This window comes from Pseudorasbora parva, chromosome 23 (genome assembly GCF_024679245.1).
Source record: "Pseudorasbora parva isolate DD20220531a chromosome 23, ASM2467924v1, whole genome shotgun sequence".
Lineage (NCBI taxonomy): Eukaryota > Metazoa > Chordata > Actinopteri > Cypriniformes > Gobionidae > Pseudorasbora > Pseudorasbora parva.
This window is the reverse complement of record NC_090194.1, coordinates 1,820,542-1,838,337: the sequence shown is the minus strand read 5'-3', so window position 1 is coordinate 1,838,337 and position 17,796 is coordinate 1,820,542. Positions and strand designations below refer to the sequence as shown.

The window sequence follows — 17,796 nt, the reverse complement described above, 5'->3', positions numbered from 1 at the left end:
CTGAGGTATGAGATAATCTGTCCTTTGACAGACAGACATCTGTGCTCATTAAGAGAAATAAGGAGTATAATAAATAATCAAACCAACCAAAAATGTGTCCAGTATTCCTGCTTTTTGCATTTGTAGGGCTGTATATTTCCCCTGAAAACACGTCACCGTTAAAGCCTCAAAGAGACGACAGAAAGGAACAAGTCATTTACAAACACTTAAAAACACTCGATTTATTCAATAAAACCAGCACGCTAAAGCCACTTATTCCAGAAACCGAAACAAATCAGTTCTTGGTTGCGTTCATCACTGTTTCCAGAGCGTCCTGAGCGTCTGATATCTGCTGCTGGAGTCTCTGTCTCACTCCATCATTTGTCGTTTTCTTCAGCATGGTCTGCATGTCCCGGATGGCAGCGCGGTAACCGGTTGCATTGTGAAAGACGCGAATGGCGCGGTCTCCGGTACTCACTAGGAAACGGCTGTTGATGTCAAACTTAAGGTCGGCTATATTTTGGCTGTGAACGCCGTGGAACTCCTCCTCTAGTTCGCCAGTGGCCGCACTGTATAAGGCAATATCACAACCGTTTGAAATGGCTACGACACGACCATCAGGCGACAGGGCGACGCGGCTCCCCTCCGAAACCTGACACGGAACCGTCCGGAGCAAATACGGGTCCTGCTTTTTCTTATACTCCACATCCGTGTCCCACAGCTTCCATGTGCCATCTTTGGACACAGTCACCATTCTGTAAAAAGGTAATACATGTTATTAAGGGGGTAGTTCACTTTAAAATGAAAATTGTCATCCTTTACTCACCCTCAAGTTGTTTCAAACCTGTATGAATTTCTTTCTTCAGCTGAACACAAGGGAAGATATTTTGAAGAATGTCCGTAACCAAACAGTTAACTGGAGCCATTGACTTCTGTAGTAGGAAAAAAAAAATACTACAGAAGTCAATGGCTCCAGTTAACTGTTTGGTTACTGACATTCTTCAAAATATCTTCCCTTGTGTTCAGCTGAAGAAAGACATTCATACAGGTGTGAAACAACTTGAGGGTGAGTTTTTATACAATAAAATAGGGCTGAAACGATTCATCGAGTAACTCGAGTTAATCGAATCAAAAAAATCCTCGAGGCAAAATCATCTGCCTCGACACTTCGCTTAGTCCATTTAACTACACACGGATATTGCAGAAAGACATTTTTTTGTGCAAGGACTCGGAGTATGAGCGGATTGCGGTTATATCCGCGGTTCAGGTGTGTAAACATCCCAAAAATTGCAGGTGGGTGAGAGAAATCGTTAATATGTTGATTTTAATAAAGACGCAGAACTCTCATATCACGCTAAAACGCAATGAATGCGTGTCGTTCTTTAACTTTCTGTTTCAGCTCATGTCGAGATCAAAGACCGCAATGCGCGAGAGAGAGAGAGAGAGAGAGAGAGAGAGAGGGAGAGGGAGAGGGAGAGGGAGAGGGAGAGGGAGAGGGAGAGGGAGAGGGAGAGGGAGAGGGAGAGGGAGAGGGAGAGGGAGAGGGAGAGGGAGAGGGAGAGGGAGAGAGAGAGAGAGAGAGAGAGGGCGGGCATCAGCACTGGTAATATCATTTAGTAAAGCTTTTTTTAAATGAAGACAACTGTGTGTTGAGCTTCAGGATGCGACGCTGAACATTTAAGTTTCATTTGCGGCAGTAGCCTACACCCGTCAGCTGAGGAGATACGAGCAACCCAAACACATGAACGCGACGGAGTTTGCAGCTTTGCACATGGATCACCGTCATTGTGATGTGTGTGAAATCTTTAATGAGACTTTATATATCCTACTTGATAATATCTTCGAAATGCACCATTAGATGTTCTCAATACTAGGCGCAACAAACATCAGAACACACTGTAACGCGCGCGCGCTCAGAGCTGCGTGCTTTCATTGATTTGTGTAATTTAAATATCACACTTTAATCATATTTATAGCTACTGACTTAAAACAAGCTGTTACAATGATGAATGATTAGCTCAAAAGATCAGCATGTGTGATGTACTTTAACAGAATTAAACATATCTCGCGTTTGATCACGTTCAAGCGGTTATTCCTCCATGTGATGTATAGGTTGTCGACCCTGGTTCATGTAAATGTAATTTTGCCAAATAAGTTGTTTTGTTTTGTTCAGCAACCTACTTCAGTGTAGCTAATATGTGACGATAGCATCACGCTTAACACGGAGGATTTGAAGTTGTGACTACCAGGTGCGGGTGGAGGGTTTGCTTCTCTCAGCTGATTCGGTGACGAGAGAGCTGATCCACACATCTCTTGTTCCAAGCTAACCTGTCCAATATGTTTTGCTTCAGTAAAGGAGTAAATAAGACAGTAAATGCTTATGTCATGCCTGAGCTGAAGCTGAAACATGAAAGTTAAGTTGCACAACATAAATACAATGTTTAGTTATTTATATTATTTATAGAAAATGTATAGAATTTATAGAATATTTATATTATATAGAATTTATAGAATATTTATATTGGCATTATTGTTATTTATATTACTACTATTTAGATTTATTGGTTGTAGGTTTAGTTTTAGATTGAACTATGTTTACCTTTTTAAAGTAATTTGAAATAGATTTTTATTTAATATAATATGGCAATTGTATGCATTAAAATTGTTTAGTTTCACAGTTATTAATGTATGCAATTTCAGCAATAAAACTAAATTTTTCTAAAAAGAAAACAAATTAGATGTTAATTTTAAGATACCCGTCTTATTGTCTCTTATTGCTCTTTAATAAAGAAAAGTAATTATTATCCGATTAATCGATTACAAAAATAAACGATAGCTGCAGCCCTACAATAAAACAAATAGTATATTTTTTCACAATTTGTGCGGTTAATCCACAAATGCAATAACAAAGATAGATAGATAGATAGATAGATAGATAGATAGATAGATAGATAGATAGATAGATAGATAGATAGATAGATAGATAGATAGATAGATAGATAGATAGATAGATAGATAGATAGATAGATAGATAGATAGATAGAGAAAGAGAGATCTTGCCTTCGAGAGTCATTGGAGAAGTCAAAGGAGTAAACCCCAGCTGAGTGTCCCTTAAGGTCAAAGGCACGGGTGACCTCTTTAAACTCCCCTGATTTGGCGAAGCAAACCTCCCAGACCTTCACATCAGGGGTAAAGCCACAGGACGCAACAAACCTTACGAGAAGAAATAAGAGGTTTTAAATATTATTTCATCTGACGCAAAAACACTTAAACATCAGGGGAAAAACAAACAAATATATGACAAGATCATTCAGGATGGAATTGTGTCTTGAACTAACCGTCCACACGGTGACACAGCAGCATGCGAGTTGGTCATCTGATTAGTGTTGATAGTCGCTAAAACCTCTCCTTTCAGGTCCCAGATCACAATGGTGGTGTCAACAGAGGCAGACATTATAAATTTGCCTGAAAACAGAATCTACAATTAGTCATTAAAGGGATAGTTCACCCAAAAATGAGAATTAGCCCATGATTTACTCTCCCTCAGCCTAGGTGTACATGACATTCTTCTTTCAGACGAACACAATCACAGTTATATTAAAACAAGTCCTGGCTCTTCCAAGCTTTATAATGGCAGTGAATGGCTGTTTCCGTTTTGAAAGTGCGTCCATCCATCACAATCCATCATAGATAGATGCTCTTTTATGATGGATAGATGCACTTTTATGATGGATAGATGCTCTTTTATGATGGATAGATGCTCTTTTATGATGGATAGATGCACTTTTATGATGGATAGATGCTCTTTTATGATGGATAGATGCTCTTTTATGATGGATAGATGCTCTTTTATGATGGATAGATGCGCTTTTATGATGGATAGATGCACTTTTATGATGGATAGATGCACTTTTATGACGGATAGATGCTCTTTTATGACGGATAGATGCACTTTTATGACGGATAGATGCTCTTTTATGATGGATAGATGCTCTTTTATGATGGATAAATGCTCTTTTATGATGGATAGATGCTCTTTTATGATGGATAGATGCTCTTTTATGATGGATAGATGCTCTTTTATGATGGATAGATGCTCTTTTATGACGGATAGATGCTCTTTTATGACGGATAGATGCTCTTTTATGACGGATAGATGCGCTTTTATGACGGATAGATGCTCTTTTATGATGGATAGATGCTCTTTTATGATGGATAAATGCTCTTTTATGATGGATAGATGCACTTTTATGATGGATAGATGCACTTTTATGATGGATAGATGCACTTTTATGATGGATAGATGCACTTTTATGATGGATAGATGCTCTTTTATGATGGATAGATGCTCTTTTATGATGGATAGATGCGCTTTTATGATGGATAGATGCTCTTTTATGATGGATAGATGCGCTTTTGTGATGGATGGATGCGCTTTTATGATGGATAGATGCTCTTTTATGATGGATAGATGCGCTTTTGTGATGGATAGATGCGCTTTTATGATGGATAGATGCGCTTTTATGATGGATAGATGCGCTTTTATGATGGATAGATGCGCTTTTATGATGGATAGATGCTCTTTTATGATGGATAGATGCACTTTTATGATGGATAGATGCACTTTTATGATGGATAGATGCGCTTTTATGATGGATAGATGCACTTTTATGATGGATAGATGCACTTTTATGATGGATAGATGCACTTTTATGATGGATAGATGCGCTTTTATGATGGATAGATGCACTTTTATGATGGATAGATGCGCTTTTATGATGGATAGATGCACTTTTATGATGGATAGATGCGCTTTTATGATGGATAGATGCACTTTTATGATGGATAGATGCACTTTTGTGATGGATAGATGCACTTTTGTGATGGATAGATGCACTTTTGTGATGGATAGATGCACTTTTGTGATGGATAGATGCACTTTTGTGATGGATAGATGCACTTTTGTGATGGATAGATGCACTTTTGTGATGGATAGATGCACTTTTGTGATGGATAGATGCACTTTTATGATGGATAGATGCTCTTTTATGATGGATAGATGCACTTTTACGATGATAGATGCACACTTATGATAGATAGATGCACTTTTATGATGGATAGATGCACACTTATGATGGATAGATGCACTTTTATGATGGATAGATGCACTTTTGTGAAGGATAGATGCTCTTTTATGATGGATAGATGCTCTTTTATGATGGATAGATGCACACTTATGATGGATAGATGCACTTTTATGATGGATAGATGCACTTTTATGATGGATAGATGCACTTTTGTGAAGGATAGATGCACTTTTATGATGGATAGATGCACTTTTATGATGGATAGATGCTCTTTTATGATGGATAGATGCACTTTTGTGAAGGATAGATGCACTTTTATGATGGATAGATGCACTTTTATGATGGATAGATGCACTTTTATGATGGATAGATGCACTTTTGTGAAGGATAGATGCACTTTTATGATGGATAGATGCACTTTTATGATGGATAGATGCACTTTTGTGAAGGATAGATGCACTTTTATGATGGATAGATGCACTTTCATTAAGGATAGATGCACTTATGGACTTTAAAACAGAAACATCCATTCACTTCCATTAAAAAGCTTGGAAGAGACAGGACTTAAAGCCCTGCATTTATGCCCGAGCCCGACGGGCCCCGACTTTTTTACGCCCCTCGGGCCGGGCTTCGGGCCAATTTTCATGTCATACCTAAAACGCGGGCCGGGCTTCGGGCCTTTTTATAGGCTTCTCCTTTGTTTTATATTTATTTTATCAATTAAAAGGAACAATGAGTTCTGCGCTGGTGGAAACAACACGAGACCATAATAGCTAACGCAACTGTCAAGATATGGCTCGCAGAGTGTTCGGAGCATAGGTTCAGAGTCCGCGCCAGCAGCAGCAGCGTGCGTTTCTTCAGCGCGGAGACACACTGCAAGCGTGGTGTGAGCGTGACGTTTCTGTTGCGTGTCATCCGCGGGGCGTCTGGTGCTATTAATGTACAGGGAAGCCCTATACTTCATGTTAAATATAAATATATTGCCTATTTATACAGCAAAGACAACTTCGGCAGCAGCCGGCCCATGCCATATCCATGGTATTGACGGCAAAAGGCTACAGAATAATTCGTTCTGTATTGACTGGTTTAATATTTCAAAATCGATAATTAGGCTATGTTGTCTTTTATTATTACAATTAGGCCTATCTGCATTTATGTTAACCTACAGACTTTCAAACATTATGTCATTATGTGTCACAATGTTTTATGGGCTATATGTTGTAGTCAGATAGATATGATGGTGCTGCAACACGCATCGCCGCAAATGACTAATGCAAGCCAACGCAAATGGCCGTAAATGAAACTTAAAATAAGTCTAAGATAGTCAAAAACACCATCATCTTCAATAAAAATGAATGAGATGAATGAGATCATTATCTTACCAGTGCGTCGCGCTCTCTTATGTGGTATTTGAATCTGAAATAAGCTGCTGAATAAAATGCATCTTAATCTTTTGCTTCCGTTGCTGTAAACTCCGTTAAATGAGCATATACCCCGGGAATTGAAGATGGGATTTATATTCATTTGCGTAGGTGTAAGGTAGGCTATAAGACAACCTGCATGTGCTTTTTTTATTTTATTTGTTTAGCTCCGTTTGCGAGAGCCGCGAGCAGAATCAGCCTGCCTCAGCTCGTCAAAAATGCCTTTTAGGCTACTGGTGGTAATAGTAGGTGAAATTAACTAACATTGTGATGCTTGACGTGTTTTATGGATTTTATTATAGGCAAGACAAGTCAAGAGTTGATTTGAGAGACTAAATTAATTAAATATGCGGTTAACTCACTGTCGGCCGCTGGCCGCTTTTGGTCGTCACTTAAAAAAATTAAAACTTTAATTTAACAAACAAAAAAATGCTCTAAACATTTTTCTTAATTAACGTAATAAAGAAACGAAACGAAAAATAACTACTTTGACATTAAAAACAAAACAGAACTATTTTAATGGCTGCAACAATGTAAAAAAAAAAAAAAAAAAAAAGGGCTCCAGTCGGACTCGGGCCGAGAATTTTGATAAGCTGTCGGACACGGGCCGGGCTAGGGCCTCAGCGTCTCGGGCCCGGGCCGGGCTAGGGCCTAGATTTGAGGCCCGTGCAGGGCTCTAACAGGACTTTTTTTAATTTAACTCCCTAGAATGGCTTGAGGGTGAGTAAATCATGGGATAATTTCCATTTTGGGGTGAACTATGCAAGCTTGCTTAGCATGTGTATATGACATTCATCACTGTCTTCTTAATTTAATGAACAGAGTCCACTGACCTGTCTCTGCGATTCCGATGTTGATAATGATTCCCTTGTGTTTCTGAGGGAAATCCCCCGGAGCAGCTTTGAAACTATATGTCCCATCATCTTTTTTAATCATCTTATAGATTCGAATGGTCTCTCCATTGGCCAGCCAAGTGATAAACGCTCTAGGAACAAAAGCCAAGCGGTCAGCAGAGACAACCGCTTGAAAGAGTAACAGAAGCCTTGTAGATTTATTTACACGTTAATGAGGTGAAGCGTACCGGCAGTCTGGGCTGAAGCGGACGAGTGTGGCGTGGTCAAACTCAACGTTGGCCCTCAAGCACTTGTGATCTCGGTCCAGGAAGTCTTTAGTGCTCCAGATCCTGATGGTACGGTCATCTGAGCAAGATGCAAGGTATTTGGCATTGCTACTAAAGTCCAGGCAGGTCACAAGGCCACTGTGACTCTAGAAGAGGGAATGAAATGCACAGAAATACAGATCAATATACAGGAACGTGACTTGCATCTAAAAACACATTTTGCAATCTTGATATTCACAATTTAGTTCAATATAATATTGTTACAATTTATAGTTTAAAGCGGGGTCTAAAGCCATGTCATGCATTCTACCTTATTTACACTGTTAAAAGTTGATTCTCATGATAGACAAAGTTTCAAAACACAGGTTGGACGTATGACGGAGTATTTCTGTGCCAAATACACTCCTTCAGGATTGACACAAGATTCGTTAAAGGGGGGGTGAAATGCTGTTCCATGCATACTGATCTTTTTACACTGTTAAAGACTTGGAATCCCATACTAAACATGGACAAAGTTTCAAAAGTTAAGGTGGACGTTTGATGGGAGTATTTCTTTGACAAAAATACTACTTCCGGTTAGTCATAAGTTTCGGCAAGTTTTTTGCGATCATGTGTCCCCTTGACGTTAACGGGGGCGGAATTTCCTTGTATGGGCCTTACGGACAATTCTACCGGAAGATCGTGAGAGAGAGAGAGAGAGAGAGGGAGAGAGCGAAAGTAACAGGCTACGCCCATCAAAGCGCTGGCTCGTAGGCTGCGCTGCACAGGTGATTTTCACAACTAACAATGTCACCAAAAAAAGTGCGTTTTTGGTTGCCAGACCAAGACAGTCCTGCACAGATTCTCCAAAACCCCCGCGTTAAGGCAACAGTGGATGGAATTTGCTTTTCCGGATCAGCAACTGAGTTGCGCGAATGTTTATATCTGTTCGCTGCATTTCGGTGCCGACTGTTTCATAAACAAGGCCCAGCTCGACGCCGGATTTTCCCAATCGCCTAATGCTGAAGGATGGAGCAGTCCCAACGATAAAGGTCCGATCACGTATAGTTAATTGATCAATGGAGCATGCGATGTGTAGTTCGTGTACATTTGTTTAGCTGGCCACTATATGTGTAACTTTATGTTTGTGTATTGTAAAAGCACTCCAAACAACAATACACAAAGAGTGGGGAAATAAGTTGAATTAAATAAGCGCGCTTCTTCATTCAAATGCGCTACTATTCCGTGTCTTTCTATGTAAACACTAGCCAAAACCAGTCAAATCACGCGTAAACACACACACACACGTGCACAACTGCACTTCCCACATGTACACCTTCAAAGACAAAAATACGACGATATAATTCAAGTATAAATATGTAAATAACACAAGTCGCTAAGCATATTATATAGTTAGTGTATAACTTGTACCACATAGAGACGTCCTGCTCTAGTCGTTTTTGCTGCTGCTCCTGTTCAACTGCAGCCTCTGGGTCTGATTCCGGATCATAGATGTATGGCTGGATCTGATTAAAAGCCATATTTTTATTTTGAATAAAGTGTTTTTCCCGCTGTTAGGGATGACAGCTTTACGACGCACTCGACTCAACACAATAGCAGCAGCGAGCACACGTCATTATTTAGCTCCGCCCACACGACACGCCCCCACCCGCTCGGCTTTTTTCGGAAAGACTCGGAACAGCGCATCTTTCTTATATAATTATTAAAAAAATAAAGACTTTTCGGAGATATGCAGGATGCAATGCTACTCTATAGGTACTCAAGATTGACATGACACTGACTGAAACTGAGTGTTTCACCGCCCCTTTAACATTTTATTGAGTATGGCCCTGTGTGACATCATGAAGGCAGGAATTCCTTATATGGGCACTTCTCGCGGAAATACACACACACACACACACACACCAATGAGCGTGGTTTGGTTACGGGAGCCATCTGCGGAAACCACAGGTGGCGAGTGAAACTGCATTAAGTGTGTTTTGTTGGCAATCGGCGTGTAAAAGCATATAATATGAACAAAATCAACGTATATAGAGAAGTTCAAGAGTTATCCAGCTCATCTTTGACGGCCAGGTCATCACTTTCTCCTCCTCGGTCACAAATCTAGGGGTTCGTTTTGACCCACAGCGGACCGTCAATGACCACATTAAGCATATTTGTAAAACTTCCTTCCACCACCTTCGAAACATCTCCAAACTCCGTCCCCTTTTAACCTTTCCAGATGCAAACGTGTCCATGCCTTTGTCTCCACCAGGCTGGACTACTCCAACAGACTCTTCAGTGGGATTTCTGGCAGAAATATCCAGATGCTTCAATACATCCAGAACAGCGCTGCCAGAGTCCTTATGAGAGTCTGTAAATATGATCACATAACTCCCATCCTACACTCATTGCATTGGCTTCCCGTTTCATCCCGGATCGACTACAAAATCCTCCTGCTCACACATAAATGCATCACCGGACCTGCACCTCCATATCTACAGGAACTCATCAGTCTGAAATCCTCCAGCTGCACCCTCAGATCTTCAGGCCACCTGCTTCTTCAAGTCCCCATCACCAGGCTCCGTACCATGTGAGACAGCGGTTTTGGAACCACCTTCCCAGTGAGCTGAGAGCAGTACAGAGACGGGACCACTTTTCTGTTCAGAAAGGCGTTTTTGTTATTTTTTCCCTTTATTTTTCCATTGTTGCACTTTGAGATTCTTTGGAATGAAAACTGCGTTATAAATTAAATCTATTATTATTAGGGATGCACGATATTGGATTTTTGCCTATATCCGATATGCCGATATTTTTCAGCTCATTTTGGCCGATGCCGATACCGATGCCGATATATGTTTATTTTTTCCCTTTGTTTGGAAACAACACCATTTTGAGCAAAAACAATTTTTTTTCATTCTGGTTTCAGATTTCTGAGGTCTCCTTAATAAAAGGATTCTTGTTGAAGATAAATAAATGTTAATAAAGTTCTTTTTATGATAAGAGTATATTAAAAGCTCTGAAAATAACAATAATAAAGTCAGTAATTTTTCACCCCAGATGCAGCTGTAACCTTAATATTGTATTTTTGGATTTAACGTTTGTGCACATGAAGTGGGGGTGGCATGACATCCATTGATGCTGTCTTTTAATTCTACAATTATTGTAGAGCTCCTTGGATTATTTTTCATCATTCATTTTGTAAAATTTTATTACAGATTAATACACTGTATATAAAAGTATTTAATTTACAAGTGTCATGCTTGTGATCATTACTGATTTGTTTATTCAGAACAAGAAGTAACTTCAATTTATTTGTGTATTCTACTTTTCATTGTATTACTGTAACAACAGCGCCCCCACTACATGTGTAAATATATAGCGGTCTAGCTGGAGGGCACTAGGACCTGGAGGAGCTTCTGCTGCTGTGGAGGCTGCCGCACGCGCTAGAGAGTGGGGAGACGCGATTCATTGGGCTTGTTTTGGGCTAGTTTTGTTGTGAAAACGTGGCAAATCTGCTGCTGACGGTCACGTCCTTCTGTACGTGCATTCAGAAATTCAAGGCAGCATTTAAAAACAGTCAATATAAATCACTGTACATGCAATGCATTTTCTTGTTTTCACTTGAAGAATGACCGCAGTGCTGACATGGTCTTATCGCTGTAGCACTCCTTGCACACGTGAGTTATTGCAGGCGCATATCAACGCGTTATCATATCGGCAAGGCATATCGGCATAATGTTTTCATATCGACCGATGCCGATTTTTATATTTTAAGCGTTTATCGGCCGATTCCGATGTCGTGCCGATAATATCGTGCATCCCTAATTATTATTATTATTATTATTCCGTGTGTGCGTGTCTTAGCTCCGCCCACTGCACGCCTCCACAAGCTCGGCTGTTTTCAGAAAGAATTGGTTCAGTGTAGGGCTGAACGATATTCTGTTTTAACATCGACATCGCGATGTGACTATCGCTCACGGGCACATCGCCGGAACATCCGATGTGATGGGTAGTAGCCCATGGTGTATTAAGAGAACGAATGGTAGCAAACAGTAAACACGAGTTTGTTGCTGGAGTGACATGCCCGTTCCGCGAGCCTGCACACTGATTGGTTCGCTGTGCCGCTACTCACCGCTCACGGCCAAACATTCACTGCTAAAATGCGCCAAGAAGAGGATCTGCCGAAAAGAAAGAAAAAAGGTTCGTACCAGAAATCATCTTTTTGGGACTATTTCGGCTACATAAAAGAGGATGTTGAACAAAAAGAGGTACTTTGCATGAAGTGTCTTGTGGCCACAAAACAAGAAAACACCACCAATTTGTCTGATCACTTAAAACGGCACCACTGGGGCTGCACGTTTTCAAGTTTTTCATTAACCGTTAACCGAGGCCCTTAGCGGTTAATACTCGGTTAACCATAGTGTGTGTCAGGGTTATTATTTTTAGTTTATTAATTTGACGACCGCCATCTCCGTAGTGAACGCGCCTATAGAGAGAAATGCACATCATGGATTACATAATCAGAGAGTAGCCTATTTCTTTTCGTTTTAAATTGTTAAAAGACATTTCAAGCTTTCTTAAAGGGGCGGTGAAATGCTGTTTCATGCATACTGAGCTTTTTCCACTGTTAAAGACTTGGATTCCCATCCTAAACATAGACAAAGTTTCAAAATCTAAAGTTGGACGTTTGATGGAGTATTTCTGTGTTAAAAATACTCCTTCTGGTTTCTCACAAGTTTCGGAGAGTTTTTTTCGAGTATGGGTCGGCTTGACGTTAATAGAGCGGAAGGTCCTTGTATGGGCCGTACGGGCTCTTCTCCCGGTAGGGTGCGCGCGCGTGACTAGAGCGAGAGAGGAAATGCACGCCGTAAACACTCTCAGCTGCAGATCCAGTCCTCCGTGAAGACTTCTGTCGCGCCGCACTCCACTTTATTCCTATGGGTGACGTCGAGCGACTTCAACACTTCAGCACAGCATTCTGGGAAGGCAGCGCTGCATCTGAACCGATTTGAACGCAGAAATGACGGGAAACTTCACAACATCGCTTCAGTCGCGTCGCAAAGTGGATCTCCACGGTCACTGCTGTCAGGACTTCACCAAATCATACCAAAGAAGTGTGTTTTTGACGGAGCGGTCCCAGCGATAAAGGTTCGGTCCTGCTTTGGAAGCAGCCGGTGAGTTAAACTGCTTCAGATGTCTGTGCTGTCGGCTATCGTCGTGTGAGTAAACATCAGTAAACGACACGATCGCGTGCTTCGTCATTCAAATGCGCTAACGGACTCCATTGTTTGTATAACGTTACACTAGTCTGACTCTGACGTGCAAAACCGCTTTGCTTGCTACTGCTAAGGTCTAGTCGCATACAATAGTCCATAAACCGAATCATGTCCTCATAAACTGCTTGTAAAGACACACAAATGTTGACAGGCCACTAAATACAGTCCATACCACAGAGACGGACGTCCTGCTGCTGCTGTTTCTTCTGTTCAATTTATCTCAGCCTCAGATTTGATTGTGGATCATTATCTGTATTAGCTGAGATAGCGATGGGTTTCTCCACGCTTGAGGACGTCACCACTTTGCGCTCGTCATTCTTTAGCTCCGCCCACACGATACGCCTCCAGGCGCTCGTTTTTTTCTGGAAAGACTCGGTACAGCCCATATTTCTTTTATAAATATGATAAAACTAAAGACTTTTCGGAGATATGAAGGATGCAATACTACTCTATAGGTACTCAAGATTGACATGAGATTGACTGAAACTGAGTGTTTCACCCCCCCTTTAAGATCTATTTCATGTCTGTGAGGCGTACGCTGAGTTTCGTTAAATTAGGATGAGATGCGCTCCAGTTCACGAGCAATGCGAGTGGCCGCGAGGCGAGGGCGCCGTCATGATTAGGGCATGTAGTAAAATATGCAGCCGAGAATGATTCCCACAGCGTTTGACCCGCGCGGCTGAGCCTCTCCTGGCAGAGAGTTCAAGCATCTGTGGACTCGTTCCTTCAGCTCTGGCCATCTTGCCTTCAGTCTGCGATTAGCTTTTTTCTTTTCTTCATTACAGTTAAAGTAACCTCTGCTTTTCGCTAGTCCTTCACAAGTTTCTCCCTTCAAACTTTCTTTCTTCTGCTCCGTTATGCCCAGCGCGAGCGGCTCCCGCTCTGCTTCTGCCCTAATGCGACTTATAGTCCAGTGCGACTTATGTTATTTTCCTCTTCTTGACGCATTTTTTGACTGATGCGACTTATACTCCGGAGCGACTTCTAGCCTGAAAAATGCGGTAAGCACTGCATTGCAATACTTGCATTTTGCCCCGTCACTCTCATTTTTAAAGTGCTCCCACGCTTTCTTTGCCCGCTTAGAAAGCTGGTCATGACTTCTTCTTGTGGATATTACAAATGTCTGGGAGCGCTCTGGCGGTCTCTAGGGGTGCAAAAATATATTACAACTAAATTCAAAGCACGTCATTGACGCCACTTAACAGAGCAAAATGTTTCACTCGGTTACGCAATTTTTAACGGTTAATCGGTTAACCATGGACACCCCTAGGCACCACAAAGATCTTTACGACCAATACAAAGCAGGGCTCGACATTGACGCTTGTCCGGGACATGTGGGTGTTTTGAAGAGATTTTTACTTGCCTGACGGACAGCCTGATTAGAACATAAAATAACTAGCGAATCACCAAAATGCAAGAATGTTTGTGCATTAATTTAGTGTAAGTGGCGATCGATTGTGGATAATATATAATGAACTGACAATAATACGGTCGCGCTGTTCACGCTCGTGCAGCCTCTCGAAGAGAAATCACAACACTAGAGCGTTTTCCTGAATGCCATCACGACTGTGACGCTGATTACATATAACAGTTCCATAAACAACTAATTAACATTCACTTAGTCACTTACATTTTAGATGCAATATTTAGTGTTTTTGTTCTATTTCAGCAGTGAAAATCGTCCACAGCAGACCCGTAACGCGTCTCACTCACAGCAACAAGCGTGAACGATTCAGCGTTTGAATGAATCGTTTGAATGAACGACTCAGTGACTTGCTTATTAAGACCATAGATATCCATAATAAAGGCTAGATGTCTCGTGCGCGCTGTTGGCCAATGGAGGTCGCCGTCCGCAACTGGCGGCCATCTTGTCACAGGCAGCTCGCTCCCTCGTATCAGTGTGTTTTAATGGTGCATGTACTTTTAAATAACCATAACTTGCTCAATTTTCAACCGATTTTCAAACTGTTTCGTTTGTTATAAATGTCAGAGATGTAGTTATGACACTACATACTTATGAATAATTATAACCATGGACTTCAATATGAAAGTAACATTGAACAGAACAGATAGGTGCAATGAATATACACACACACACACACACACACACACACACACACACACACACACACACACAAGGTATTTATGTTAAATCAATATATAGGCTACTAAAACTGTGTACCGAATGGCAACATGAGAAATTATATATATTTATACACATATACAGCTCTGATTTTTTTTCCAGAGCTAGCTCATATATATATATATATATATAAGCTTTTTTAATAAGAATATCACTATTATAATAAAATATTATTATTATTTTTTTTAATTAAACAAACATAAAAACATGCGAACTAAGTTTATTTTAACTAGACAAAAGATTGGTTATCATAAAATCGTTATTGGTGTCAATAAAACCTATATAATTGAACAGCTCGATTGTGGTCTCAGCCTTGATAACGTGCATGTAAGTTAGCCGTGACACACAAGCTGCACGATTAAGTCGTTTATCGAAACAAAAAGCTGCAATTTCAACGTGTTAAAGCATCCGGATTTGTAGCCATGTTAATAACGTTTGTAAGAAACCAAACCATTTGTAAATCCGTCAAGATTTCAGCGAGATAAGAGTATTTATGTTCGTACAGATCACTCGCCTTACATCAGGTTCCACAGAGCCCGACAGAAAGCCTGCCTGTGACAAGATGGCCGCCAGTGATGCCGATGGTGACTCCGCCGTAAGCCATCTAGTCCTTATTATGGATATCTATGATTAAGACGGTCACCTGCTGCCACCTACTGGAGGTTTAGTTTATGTTTGCACATACTTTCCAACATTTCTTTTTGTTACTTGTAATGAAGCTTGCTTATCACTGAAATTATTAATATCATATGGAATGGTAAATATTGACTTTAGCCTGGATTGATGGCTCTCAATATCGCAATATATATCGTTGGGGGAAAAATATCGCAATGTAATTTTTTTCCAATATCGTGCAGCCCTAGTTCAGTGTACCTGTCTTTTAGAAATATAATAAACTAAAGACTCTTGTGAGATATGAAGGATCAACACTACTCTACAGATACTCAAGATTAACACTAGACTGTCAGAAACTGTGTGTGTTATGACCCTTTAAAGCCTTTTTCAGACCCGCCTAAACCCAGTAATATGATAATGTGAAGCTTGAATTAGCATGTTTTTTCAATAATTCTTTTATAGGTAAAAACCTCAAAAAACAGAAGCCATTTGAAATAGCAATGTTTTGTACCAATGTTATTGTTTAAATTTAAACCGAATAAAGCCATTATTTTTGTTGTTTTTTGCCCTTGTGGACTTCGACTGGTTGCCCTTGACATGCTGTGCCAGCAAATTACGTCATGTGTGTGTGAGTGTGTCCCATATCTCTCAGATGTAGGCAGGAGCTTTATTTTAGGACAATTTCATATACACAAGAAGAAATGGTCAGGATCCAAGCCACATTTTATTCAGGAGACTATGGACTATTGCACCAGTTTGGAGAACATTGTGAATAAAAAAGCAAGAAAGACTTGTTATAATGTTAATGAATATACTTGTTTGATTAATTTATCAAAGGTTTGTAAGCTTTGGCATTTTTTGGTCATTGTTCTTTTTTTTGTATATGTGTATTAATATGTTTTCTCTGGAAAATAATTTTAAAAAAAGAGCTATGTGTGTACCTTCAGAGAAGACGCCAGCAGCGGGTGAGAGAAGCTGTGCTGCTGCGGTCTGTCCTTGCGGGGGCGCTGTTGCTGCTTCTGCTTTCTGGAAGAAGCTTTCGCTGCATTCTCCTCCACTGTAACATTCACGAAGACATAACAAACTACTTTACAACCTAAAATCCTTTGAATCGTTTTAAAACACACCGGTATGTTAGTGACAAATCAAGAAAGAAGAGGCACATAACTTACCGGGTTCATCGGTATCTTTCTTCAGCTCGTTTTCCTCAGATAATTCACTCTTCTGTCGACCCACAGCCACGGCCACTAACACAACCAGAGCCCCGATCAGCACCGACAGGGCAAAGATCGCTGCAAACTCCATCTGGGCTAGATTTGTGCCACGTTATGACTCCTGACAGGGACTGTGTGTGTGTGTGTCTTCTCTGTAACTCGAGTCGCACTCACAATAGAGTCTTCACTGACTGTCCAAATGGATCAAACTACTCGGGCACGCGCGGCTTTGTTTTGAAAATCGCAAAACGTGTTATACATAAAGTACGTGCATTAAATGAAACCTTGCAGGGGTTTCAAAGAATGAATTACACTACACGTAATCAAGTGCGAAATATCTCCTCACAGCACTGCGCAGCCGCGAGAATCTCTTCTTCGTTCTTGAGAAGGTGACTGACTTTGGGCGACAGTTCGAGTTGTTAGCGCCCCTCGCAGTTTGGAGTCTCAGCAGAAAAGTACAAACGACACGTTAACATCAAAAATGATTTAGGAATAATCCAAAGAATGATTAATAAAAATTGTTTGATTTTAAGGATACACTACATACTATGGAAGCTTGTTTGCCCCATCAGATATGTATACATTTCTATGATCTGAAGTGTTGACCGTTCTAAAATGGCGGCGCGTAACGGACAGTACTGTCGTTATTAGTGACGTGCATCCTGTCACAGACTTAAACGGCCCAGTCAATCATCTTGTCGCAGTTAAAGGCACAATTTGTGAGATTTTTGCTTTATCCATTTGAATTAATCTAGCATACAATGTAATACAGACAAAATTATGTTTTTCAGTGTTTGCTGTCATCTAGAGGAAACAGGCGAAACTCTCTGCAGGATGTTAGAGCACACACTTTCAAAACTGAATTTATAACCAAAAAATCAAAAAGACAATTTGACCAAAATTGTGTATTTAGAGACCACTGTGTGGGTATGGTAAGCTTTTCAATTTGGGTAGGACAA

The 17,796-nt window shown here is 40.5% G+C and overlaps 1 protein-coding gene across 1 annotated transcript; it reads right to left on the bottom strand.

The window, feature by feature from the left end:
- Positions 1 to 206: 206 nt before the first annotated feature.
- Positions 207 to 17,392, bottom strand: tbl2 (transducin beta like 2). The gene is made up of 7 exons (XM_067434245.1): positions 16,796 to 17,392; positions 16,565 to 16,680; positions 7,569 to 7,753; positions 7,321 to 7,472; positions 3,318 to 3,444; positions 3,040 to 3,192; positions 207 to 734 (listed from the first exon to the last, which is right to left on the bottom strand). The coding sequence occupies exons 1-7, from the start codon at positions 16,926 to 16,928 to the stop codon at positions 275 to 277; spliced, it is 1,326 nt and encodes a 441-aa protein (XP_067290346.1). The 5' UTR covers positions 16,929 to 17,392; the 3' UTR covers positions 207 to 274.
- Positions 17,393 to 17,796: the final 404 nt, after the last annotated feature.

What these genes read in the sequence shown, in the direction of transcription:
- tbl2 (XM_067434245.1), bottom strand. Translation starts at nt 16,928, where the DNA reads ATGGAGTTTGCAGCGATCTTTGCCCTGTCGGTGCTGATCGGGGCTCTG. An exon ending in GAAAGATACCGATGAACCCG is followed by an intron (nt 16,681 to 16,795) that starts GTAAGTTATGTG and finishes TGAATGTTACAG; the next exon opens with TGGAGGAGAATGCAGCGAAA. An exon ending in TTCTCCAATGACTCTCGAAG is followed by an intron (nt 735 to 3,039) that starts GCAAGATCTCTC and finishes ACCTTTTTACAG; the next exon opens with AATGGTGACTGTGTCCAAAG.